Source organism: Pteropus alecto, unplaced genomic scaffold (genome assembly GCF_000325575.1).
Source record: "Pteropus alecto unplaced genomic scaffold, ASM32557v1 scaffold13, whole genome shotgun sequence".
NCBI lineage: Eukaryota > Metazoa > Chordata > Mammalia > Chiroptera > Pteropodidae > Pteropus > Pteropus alecto.
In genome coordinates, this window is record NW_006434373.1 from 2,468,422 (window position 1) to 2,480,424 (window position 12,003).

At 43.3% G+C, this 12,003-nt stretch overlaps 1 protein-coding gene across 2 annotated transcripts in view; it reads left to right on the plus strand.

Annotated features, from left to right (window-relative positions):
* The first annotated feature begins 4,495 nt into the window (after positions 1–4,495).
* CARS2 (cysteinyl-tRNA synthetase 2, mitochondrial) overlaps positions 4,496–12,003 on the plus strand; it is a 39,117-nt gene continuing 31,609 nt past the window's right edge. Inside the window, exons 1-3 of one of the 2 annotated variants that reach the window (XM_006909362.3) lie at positions 4,496–4,754; positions 5,088–5,138; positions 8,100–8,217. In XM_006909362.3, coding sequence (XP_006909424.1) covers positions 4,549–4,754; positions 5,088–5,138; positions 8,100–8,217 — 375 coding nt within the window. In that variant the 5' untranslated portion in view covers positions 4,496–4,548. Of the gene's footprint in view, positions 4,755–5,087; positions 5,139–8,099; positions 8,218–12,003 lie in introns of those variants that run through there. The other variant, XM_025044968.1, reaches the window with a different exon arrangement.

Sequence of the window (12,003 nt, forward strand, 5' to 3'; positions counted from 1 at the left end):
CCCCTCACCGGCCCCGCCGCGCGGGGGTGTGGCTTTGTCTGTCACTTTTGCCAGGGCGGGGGTCGTGGGGGTAGGGGGCGGTAGGCGAGGCGCAAACTTTACTATGAGTTTCGCATATGGAGGCAGAACTGTCGGGCGGTGCTGCATACCCGCCGGAGGATGCGGGGTGGCAGCCAGACTCGCCCAAACCCAGCCGGAACGGACCCTGCTTCGGGAACAGCTGCCTCGAGATCATCACACGCCCCGGCCACCAACCCCGATCCCTTCTCAGCCCCAGTCTCCCGTACCCGCCGCCCAGCGGGGTTATAAGTAGGTCCTGGAACAGACTGGCAACCCTGAAAGCTAATTCACTGCCGCCTTCATCTCAGTGGCCCAATCAAGATTTAGAGAAGGCGGGACGAGGTCGGATAACGCCTCCAGGGCTCTTACTACTGTACAGTACTAGAAACCCGCGTCCTGCGGAGGGTTGGAAAGAGAGGACGGGCCAAGCAAGGCGGAAGTGATGGCACATGCGTACTAGTATGGCCAGGGCCGCCGCGAACCCGCGCGGGAGACCTGCCATTCCGCAGCCGGACCACCACTCCCAGCAGCCTTGGCGGCTCGCGCGCTTGCGCGGTCATCACTGCCCTCCCTTTGTGTTGATGGCCGAAGCCCAGCGGCGAGCGGCTTGGAGACAAAGGGGCCCAAGAGGGGAGTTGCTTCCGGGCCAGATCCCCACAGAGGGCGGGCGACCCTGCCCCCTTCCCGCCTGTGCCCTGGAATCTGCTCTCAAAGTCCGCTTTCTCACTTCCGAAGACTACCAAAAGCAAGGTTGCTGGGGTCTTAGGGTCTCTCTGTGCCGTCTCAGCCCCTCCCCACCGGCTCCTCTCCCCGCCCCAAACTCCCGGATTTAGGGCTTCCTGAAAAGCTCCGGCCCAGATGATCCCGTTGCCTAGACGACGGGCCCGCGCGCAGACCAGCCTCTTCCGTCTGAGACCCCTCCCCATGGGCGTGACCAATCTCTACCTTTGTCCACCCGACTCCGGCCTGTGATTTAGCGCACGATTCCTAGCGGCGATCTCCTCTGGTGTTCGCCTTTGCATCCTGTCCTATGAGCTCTGCTGTCTGCGTCGTCTTTTCTTTCCTGAGGTGGGCGGGTTGTCTTGTTGTTGTCTCTAGCCTTGTAAAGTAGCTTGATCCCTCAAGCCTCGTGACGTCTCTACCATCTCTGTGCCAGGGCAGTGCTCGGCTTTTCCTCCTCTACTATTCAGAAGGTCAGCCTTATCTTCGGTACGGCGCTGTTGCCATACAGGGCACTCCATCAGACATAAAGCAGTTACATTACAGTTTAAACGGGCGCACGTTCTGGTATTGAAATTCAAGATGTTCGACCATACAATGTTGTGACAAGACCATTGGGAATTTTGAAAAATTACTACATGTAATCCAGTAATATTTCGAGCCAACCCAATTTTTATAAAATAGATTATTATTTGCAGTGTTGCTCTTCAAAGCGATCTGTTGGGTATCTTGTGATATGGATATCAGTACAACAAACGAGACTAAATTGAGCTGTTTCGTCTTTCGAAACGGATTCTTCACATTGGAATGTAAGTTACACTGTGATAAACGACGAATAATACTTACGCTTTGAAGTAAAAGGGTTTGAGCCTCACTCTTAAACTTTCTTACCCAATTCCACTTCAAGAGAACGTTCACTTTGATATTTGGGGAAAATGGTTGTTATTTTACTCATAGATTCACACGTCTTCTAGTCTCGGCCCAGTTAAACGCAAATCCTAAGATTTCATTTCATGCAACAAAATTTATTGGCCACTGGTATGCACAAAAGAGTATTATGTGGATACGGAATTGTTACATGGAATAGAGAGTACGAAGTTGATTAAGAAAAGTTATACATTTTCCTCTAAGAGCATATCGGTATTTTTAAAGTACAGTAGCAAGAAAGAGGTTCTTTTAATGCTTGCATTCATTGGCTTTAGAGTGAGTAGTGTTTATCTGAACTTAAGAATGAAGGTTAGAAATCATTTACCCCTTCCAATGATAATCAAACCGAAGTTTGAACTAGGTTATCTTTTTCAAAAATCGCGACACTATCTGAATGATTCCTCACGTTTTAATGGACTTTGCAGACACTAAAACACAAAGACATCTTATTCATTCAACAAGAAATATGTAATGAGTGCCTACAATGTGCTCGTTACTGTTCTATGCCCTGGGGGATACAGTAGTGAATAAGGAGCTTACGTTCTGTAAGACGTTTTAATTTACACCTTAGACTAATTAGTCAGACAATATTTTATTGATTAGCTTTACACAGTTCTTAAAATATATACCAATGACTTCATGGTTTTCTGAACGAGGTTAGAAGACCAATAGTTAAAACAACTAATTTTGAAGATATAGTGAAGAATCTTGGTGGTTTCACTTTAGCTTTTGGGAGTGTGTTATAAAAATAGATATTAAATCTTTTTTTCTAAAATTATATTTCCATTTTAACTGAAGATACTCAAACCGACAGGACTAAAAAAGAGATAATGTACAATTCATGTTTTGAGGTACTTAAAAAATAAACATTCATTTCAAACTTGCCATGTCCTAAACAATATGCTACCTTCCTCTTCTATTTTAGAATTACATGATTTTGCATTGAGAGATAATATAACACTGAGAACCACATTTTTTTATATTGTCATTAAGGACTAAGAAACGATTTTCACAATATTTTGGATCATTTTAATATACTTCTTTGTTCTGACCTAGATTAGAAAGGGGTCACTTCAAATTATCAGATTCTCTTTTTTTGGTATATACTAGTAAACCTTCCCAGTCACTTACTTTACCTTAATATTCAACCCGTGAAAGGAATCATTTTTAACCATTAAATAATGGGTTATGTTTATCATTTTTGATTATTCTCAAGACTTAAGGTAGAATGCTGCCAGTCAAGGGCTTGAACACATTACATGACCAGTTTTCTGAAGACAGAAGATACCATTGTTAATTTAAAAATCATAATTTTCTATGGCCAATTCAAATGTTGCAGCTATCCAGATTTGTGTGCAGGATTTGGTCTTCAATGTTATTAAATTTGTTTTCAAACTAGCTTTTTCTTTGAATTGTGTGTTCTTACAGATTGCGGTCAAGCCTTTTGTTCATTTTCTTATTTTACTGACCCATCTAATGACACATCTAATAACTGGATGAGAGCTTCCCCTATTAGATATTTTACATGCCCAAATTTCCTCCCACCTGCACAACAGGTGGATAACATCAGAGATTAATTCAGTAGACCTTTTCTGAATTTAGTGCTGGGTACAGTGAGAGAGATTCAAAAGAACTTACAATCTAAAATACTAAGGGAGAGAAATATGCATGTTGTAGTAGAAACGAGACAATTACAAAATAACATCAGATAAGTGTTGGCAATAAGGAAAGGACAATACTCCAGTAGTACTTCGAATAGTCAGGGAGTACTGTTTAGCATTATTAATGTAAAGGTATCCTAATTTTCCAACAACAGGTTCTAATATTTTAGTGTTATGCATTTAGGACATAGTTTACATTTAGACTAGTTTAGCCTGAATCAGAATTGCAGAGTTGGACTCCAGGGATCTCAAAAAAATTTTAAGTGCTCTGGGAACATACCAATTTGTCTCTACTTAAGCATTTGCTTTTCAATAGAACTACCAAAACAAACCAAAAATAGCAATTGAGGAACCTCTGCTCATTCGAGGACTGCAAAAGTAAAGATTTTTTTAAAAAAACAGTTTTGCAAGATATCAACAGAAGCACGTTTGTCGAGATAATTTGAAAGTAACTTCAAGTGATGCCACCTTTAAAAAGTTCCACTAAAACGGCAATTCAGAATGTTTTTATTCTTAGGAGACGAAATGATAGAACTTTTAACCTTAAAATGATTTCCAAGCAGACATTTTTTACTACGTGTACTTGATGAATGGGTGCTTTCCTAGCTTTGGTGTTTCATCTGGAGATTGAGAAGGGTGTGCAAACACGCTCTGGGAACACGTCTGTTGTAAACGTGCTTCGCGAGCAGGCGAGTAGCTGGAGGCAGGTGCCCGCATCGTGAATGCCAGCCCACAGAAACCTCTTGCGCCTTGGGCGGAGGTGGCTCCGGTACTCACACCACGTCAGTACCGGAGCAACCTGCGCTGATGAGAGGTGCCCCTTCGCCAGGAGGGACAGAGCGTCTGTTCCCGCCTCCTGGGGCTCCAACAATGTTCCGCGCTGGCTCCCCTTCCCCACCCAGAGCCGGCCCTCTTAACCTGCCCCCGCAGACTGGCCTGAGAGAGGCCGGGCCGCCGTTTCCCTACCGCTGTTTCCGGGGTGGGCGGAGCCAGAGCTGGGCGGGCCCTTTTCTGGGGTGGGTCCTCTTTCCGGACCGCAGGGCAGTGCAGGTCGAATTCCGAGATGGGAGGGGCGAGACCTCCCGGGATAGGCGGAGCCGGGCGGGGCCTTTAGAAGTGGGCGTGGTGAGCTTCCCAGGAGCTGCAAGTCTCCTAGTTCCGCGAGGCTCGCGGGCAGGTCATGCTGCGCACGCTCGGTTCTCGTCTGGGCGCCCCGTTCCTTCCCGCCACGCTGGGCCTTGGGCCCTGCCTAGGTCGGGCGGTGTCGGGGGCGCGCGAGCAGGGCTGGCTGCAACCTGCAGGCCACGATACGGGCGTCAAGGTGTACAACAGCCTCACTCGGAGGAAGGACCCCTTAATCGTGGGCAGCGCCGACGCCGCCTCCTGGTAGCCCCCTGGGAATTAGGGGTGGGGACGGGGTGTTGTGGGAGGTAGGGGGAAGGACTGGACTGAGCACGTTTGGGGGCGGGAGCTCAGGTGGAAATCAGTAAGTAATAAAATACATGGGAGGCACCATTGAAGGCACTGGTATAGTCACAGTGAATTGACAGGGTTTGGATATGAATTTAGAGATTCAAGTAATAGGATCCCAGCTATGCAATCCCCAAAAGTAGTTACTTAAAAAAAAATATATGTGGTTTTATGATAATCATAGCTGAGAAAAGTGGTGTCCTTTCTTGCGTATTGATTTCACGTGATGGATTTTAACTTTGTTCCTAGGTATAGCTGTGGACCGACTGTCTATGATCATGCACACCTTGGCCATGCTTGGTGAGTATTCCCGAATTTGAATTTTCAGTCATTTATTTTATAAAGCAAAAGCTGTTTGCAGGTTTTGTCCATCTCAAGTGGCTACTTAAGAATACCGAATAATTACTGTATTTCAAGTATCATGGTAAGCACACACATTACAGTCTCATTTGGTTCTAACAGTTCTAAGCACTTATACCCATTTCACAGGTGAGGCAATGAGAAGTGAAAATGACCCGTTTTGGAATTTTATGTTGATGGGTTTAGTGAGATGGGGCCTTTCCAAGGGCCCTGCAGTCAGCTGGTCAGGAGTTATTTCTGGCTGCTAAACCATTTTTTTGCTTCCCAACTTTGGACAAGTCACTTTATTGTTTTGGTTTCTTCATCTTTGACATGGGGATGATAATAGTATCCCTCTTTTTGAACTTAAGAATTTTATGAGACAACGCCCGTACAGTGCTGCTTAATACCTAAACGCTTGATGAGGGCTCAACAGTTATGGAGGATAAGTAATGTATATAGACTTTTAAACTTGTTCAGATTGAGACTAAAAGTAAAAAGTTACCTTTAATACACATTTAAAAAAGTAAGATCTGAACTTTTTTGTGTTTTGTTATAACAAAAGATCTAGAAATCATTTTTTTCTTCACTTTGGGCTAACATACTTTTAATTACAAAAAGCATATTTTGATCTCTTTATTGAAGTATAAAATATGTTAGGGAAATATTAAAAACAGTAAGTAACCTCCCAACCTGAAAAACCTCTCTATGAAGGCAAAAGAGAAAGAAAACAATTTTTATTATTGAATAAGCGTTTAACCGTAATGGGATGCGCATTACAGGCAACCTGCTAAAAGGATTGCAAAAACAAAGAAATTGCACTTTTCTATAGAGCCAAGTGGATACAACTCACTAAATTAGGCAGGGTTTGCAATGTGGAGTCAGGTGACAAGTTAGGCCCTTCTCCCATTGGGTGATAGAGCATTATTTTCCTTGATGACTTTATTTCAAATAGAAAGCTCCCAGGTTCTTGAAGTTTTTCTGAGTTGAGATTGACAGAGGCCTATTTAGCCATTAGAAAGATTGACATACATTTTAAAAGGACTGAGGAATAAATTGTGAAGGGGGAAATGGGGGAGAGTCTCTTCTCTTTCAACTAGAGAATCAAGCCTCCGAGTTATAATTTGTATTTGCCCTTACAAATACAGAAAAGAGTACAGATCTTAAGTGTGCAGCTGAATGAATGTTCATGGCTCTTCAGTGGAGAAACAGGATTGTACCACACCCCAGACGCCGCCTCTGTTTCCCACTTCATCACTTCCTTCCCCCACCTCCCACTCAAGGATAACCACTGTGCAAGCCTTGATGGTCAAAACTCATTCCTCAAGAAGAGTCATTCAATTTAGAATGCTCCTGAGAGGTAGAATGCCACTAAGTACTACAAGGTTTCTAAGTTGGGAGGTCTTGGGGGCAGGGATGGTCAGGCATGGCTCCACTGTTCTTAAGGTAAAGTTCAAAATCTTAAGGACATCTCTGTGGTTCTGTCCTGTGGTTCTGCAAGTCTGTCCTGTTTACTCTCCAAGTTTATGTCTCCCCACTTTCCTCCCTGGGTAGCTACACCAACTCCTATGTTAAAAAATAGTTAACAGGCACAGATAGCACTTGCTATGTGCCAGGCACTGTTCTAAATGCTTGAGAAACACCGGCCAATGTAATCCTAACAGCAAATGACAGTGTTGTTGTTATCTCCAAATTACAAATGGGGATACTGCGATGCAGAGGGATGCAGAGGGATGCAGAGGGCTAACGAACCAGCCCCAGGTCCCACAGCTGAGAAGTGATGAACCAGGCAGATGGCCTGAGTTCTCTGACCCTCTACCTTGCAGTCTCCCATGGTTCACTTGAGTGGCCCCTGGGGAAGCAGCCCACCTGCAGGAATTGGAGCTCTTGCAGCCCTTGAGCATCTCTGGGCCAAGCATGTGACTTCACTTTTGTTCTCACTTTAAGTTCCCATTAACTCTTCTTTCTCTTAAATCTCATGTCTTGTAGAGTCTTGACTCAAGATGAAAGGAAGGCATAGTGATGATAATGGTGATAGTAGCTGCTACTTGTTGGAATTCCTGTTGTGTAGGCACTAAGATTATTTACAACAACTCCTTGAGATAGTGGAATTTTGCCTAATTTATAAATAAGTAGTCTGAGGCTTAAAACAGCTGAATATTTTGGCAAGGATTTTCAGAGAGAGTTTTGTCCTCGGAATGGACAGATTTGGCCTCAGCTGTGTTTGGGGTGAGTGATTATGGCTAGTTTTCGAGGGAAAATGATTTTATGAACACAGATTTAGAGAGTCTGTATGGTTGACAGAGATGAACATGAGATTGACCTTAAATTCTAATGTTGCTTTTATGTAAAACCAGATTCTTGAGATTTTGAATGGATCTTAATAGATTTTAAAACCTTTTGGTTTCACAAGTCTGAATTATATCATTGTATTCTGTCAATGAGTTGATGTTTAAATATGCCACAATCATGTGCACCTTTCTTAGAAGTAGTATTATACACCTTTAATAGGATTGTATATATCTTGATTTATAATTATTTGTTATTTGCTTCTCTTTTGTCATGGTGAAGCATTAGAGTTATTCTAGAACATGAACAAAAATGGTAAAATCTCTCAGTATTTTAACTAGTGAGATTATACGAATACATTTTTATACAACTAAATTGATGTAAACGTAAACAACAGCTCTAAAATTAAGAATGTTAACATTGTATCCTGAAATTGAGGCAGTACCTTTGTCGATTTCTTTTGGAGACCAGTCAGTAAAAAGCTTTTCCTTTCTCTAGCTGCACTCGAACTATCAATTATACCACACACTTGAAGGTAGGCAGTAGCATGTTAAATAATGTAATGCACTATTTTTAAAGATTACAATGATGACTTTCTGTATTACAGACGACCTAACATTTTTTTTCTTTCAGCTCATATGTTAGATTTGATATAATTCGAAGGATCCTAACCAGAGTTTTTGGATGCAACATCATCATGGTTATGGGAATTACAGATGTGGATGATAAGATAATTAAAAAGGCCAATGAGGTGAGTGTCGAAGATTATATTGATAACTTGATCAGGGTCAGTGTTCTGACCCTAATGTGATAGTTTTTCTTATTTGTTTTTCACATGTACTTTTCCCTATTGTCTATGCATGGGCCAGTGAGTGTACTCTGACAGATTACCAGAGGGATTTCTTTGTCCTGGTAAAGGAAATTCAGGCGTAATTTGAATTACCTCATTCTGTGGTGGCCTCATGACTTGAATCCATTATCCTATCTCTGGCCCTTTAGCCTCCAAGGTAAATAACACCTACTCCCTCTTTATAGATGGAAGTCAAAAGGCCACTTTTGAGCTAGGGAAATTTATATGAGGTTAAATTTTCTCATCTGTTATGTGAACAGGGCACTTCTATCTCATGTAACATTTAAAGGAAAATTTGGAGAAATTCTAACGAGGAATTAAATTAGTTTTATAAATAGTTATAGTTTTAAAAGTCTACTTTCAAAGTTTCACCTCCATTTTTTATAAGTAGCAACTTTAACCATTATCTCTAAAGACCTATAAATAATTGTTAAATTATCTAATTTACAGAAAAACCTATGTTGAGTGCTTTACATTCCTGTAATTTTACGAAATGTGTGTACACGTACACAATCTTTTTTTAGAAAACCAGTTTATACTTTGTATTGGTTTATAGTCTGTTTTCTACTTACTATATTTTGAGGGTTTTTTTTTCATGTTTTTAAATATTCTTGAACATTTTTAAAACTTATAGCATTCTTATCACATGGACATAATTTACCATCTTTGTATCTGGACTCTTAGGTTACTTACATATTCTATTTCTTTCAGATTTACTTTATAGAAACCACATCTTCCTATTTTCTGCTGATTTGCCTTTCTAATAACTAGATAGCATTCTACTGTGGGTGTATTCAGCAGTTCTCTTAGGTCCCTCTGTTATTGACTATTCGTGTTGTTTCTAGCTATTAAAAATGGTGCTACTTTTTTGTTTCCTTAAACATTTTTCCCGAAGTGGAACTGCTAGATTAAAGGGTGAGCAGTCTGTTTGATGTTTTATCACTCTCTTTAGAGTCAGATCATTTCAGGGAGAGGGTTACTGGCAGTGCTGAAGATCAGTTCCAACTTTAGACTTATTTCCTCATGTCCTCATCACAGTGAGGTTTCCCATTTCTGTTGTGTTCAGGTAGTTTATTCATTGTGTTGTGTTCCCTTGAGTAGACTTGATTTCTATTTCCAGAACTGTCCCTGAGCATGCATCGAACTATCTGGGGTCAGGCCTGTGCCCGGCTTCATGTGAGCAGAGGTGAGGAAGACAGTTCCTTTTTTGGCTTGTGTCCAGGAGGCAGACGGACCCACAAACAGATGCTCTGTATGTGACAGTTTATAAGCCCAGATAGAGAGATGCAATGAATATCACCCAGCCTTCCTGGAATTCAGAAATGACTTACTGGAGAAGGTTAGCCCACATAGGATCTTAAGCATTAGGTAGAAATGACATGTGAAGAGCAAGAGCGGTAAGGACATTTTGGGTGGAGGGACGGGCGTGAGGGGAGGCAGAGAAGGAGTATTGAAGGAGCGTGTTCTGTCTGGGAACCAGTCAGTCCAGGGTCTGTGGAATATCTGGGAAGTCATCAGGTGATGCTAGAGAGGTAGTAGGGCATTGTGGGCCAGGATGGTGTATTGAGGACTTGGAAGTTGTTCTGTAAGCTCTTGGGACCTAGCACAGAATCAGCTTGGTTCAGTGGAAAGGGCGCACTCTAGGTGTGGGAAGGACATGACTAGAGACAGGGCCACTGGGAGGGGTCAGTGGGAGCCACGCACTGAGAGAGGACATGTTTCAGAGAGCAGACTTTGTGAGGAGAGAAAGAGAATGAATTTGAGGTACCTAAAGAAACCCAAACCACTCAGAGCTGTGGTATAATAGAAAATAGTTGGTCTTTGTGATTCCTGGCACAGAGCTCCTAAAACCATAGAATCTGTGGAGTGATAGTGTCTTCCATATGCTAATGAGATGACTGGTCGCTGGGCCCCCTGGATGGCTTTGGGATGGGGGCTGGTGTCAGAAAGGCCAAGCCCTGAATAGAGCTGAGGACTTTCACTGCCACCTCATCCCTCCACTCCCACCTCCTGGGAGGGGAGAGGGGCCCAAGACGGAGTTGCTCATCAAGGGCCAATGATTAAGTCAACCTTCTCCAGTAATGAAATCTCCATAAAAATCCCCAAATGACAGAGCTAGATAGCGCATGGCTGGTGAACACAGGGAAGTGCTGGGTGTGACGCTCCCAGAGAGGCACGGTCGTTCCACTCCTTTCCCACACCTTGCCGCCCTGTGCATCTCGTCCGTCTGGCTGTTCCTGAGTTGTGTCCTTTATAGTAAGCTGGTAATAGTGAGTAGAATGCTTTCTTGAGTTCTGTGACTCATTCTATCAAAACTCCAAATTTGTAGTCAGTAGGCAGAAGTGCATATGGCCTGGGGACCACCATTTGCAACTGGTGTTCGAAGTAGGGGTCGTGTTGTGGGACCGATTCCCTAACTTTTGGAGTCTGCTAACTCCAGAAAGTGGTGTCAAAAGAGGAGAATTAAATCGTAGGACACTCAGCTAGAGTCAGAGAATCAGAGAAGTGGTTGGTGTTGGAAAAGACCCTACAGTTTGGTCAGAAGATACTGCTGGAATAGAAGCGAAGATGGGCAGTGCTAGCATTTGGGGTTCATCACCCCATCCATGGTTCTCTCTGATGGTTTGGTTCAAGCCTTTGTCAACATTAGATTCTGTCTCTGCCCCATGTCCATATGCCCCCAACTGTGTTTAGTGTCTCTGGGGTCAGGTGTCCACCTGGGTTCAGCCACTTAAGGCCCTACAGGTGAGATTGTGACATACTAATATGGCCATGGGAGTGAGTGAAGGGTAGATCTGGTGGAACTGGAAGGAGAGGTGGCGGTGGGAAGCAAGAGAGCCTGCTGTGTGTTTATGACATCTGACCTCATAGCACCCTGCCAGGGGTGGTACATTATCGCCCTTCACACAGGAGAGGAGGGTCTGAGATTGAAGTTGACCTCGTTGGCTGGATTTGGGATGGAAATGACAAAGAAATTAGTGGTCTCTGATATAGTGAGGGAACGAGCAGTTTGAGGTAAAACCGCAGCAGAGGTGGCATTTGGAAATGCAGGTTTGTTAAGGAAGAAGGTGAGCAGGTCAGTGTTTCTTCTGTCATCACACTCAGCCAGAGCCTGAGATTATTGCAAGTGTGTCTCTGCCCTTCGTAAATTGGGGTCTGCCGAGAGTCTTCTAAAGGAGAGGCAGAGCTGTCAACTTGAAAGTCGCGGAGCATGGCTGGTGGGAGGCCAGAGACTGGTCAGGCCCTAGGGTGAGGTCTGGTGGGAAAGAATATGAAGTGGGAGACAGGGACAAGAACTGGGGAGGGGGCAGGGGGGGAATGTGGGTGGTCAGCAGAGTGACGAAGAGCCAGGAGTCCATGGAGGGGTGGGTTTCAGAAAGGTGCGGGCGGTGGGCAGCAGTAAATATATGAAGAATAAGGGGTTATTTTGAGGGTTTCATAAATGTTACCAAGAGACATCGGTTGTTACTTTGAAAATTTTTTTATAATACTTAGACTATGAAAAGTTGGTAGAATTTGACACCTGATTTTCCATATTTGTTACATGGCAAGATGATAATATGATATTGAATAGTTTTTTGTTCTCAGAATAGTGTCTGTCTTTAACATGATAAACCACATATCTCAAGACATAGTTATGGAAATACCTATTTGTTTTTAGAATCTAACAAGGAGGCCATTCCTTTT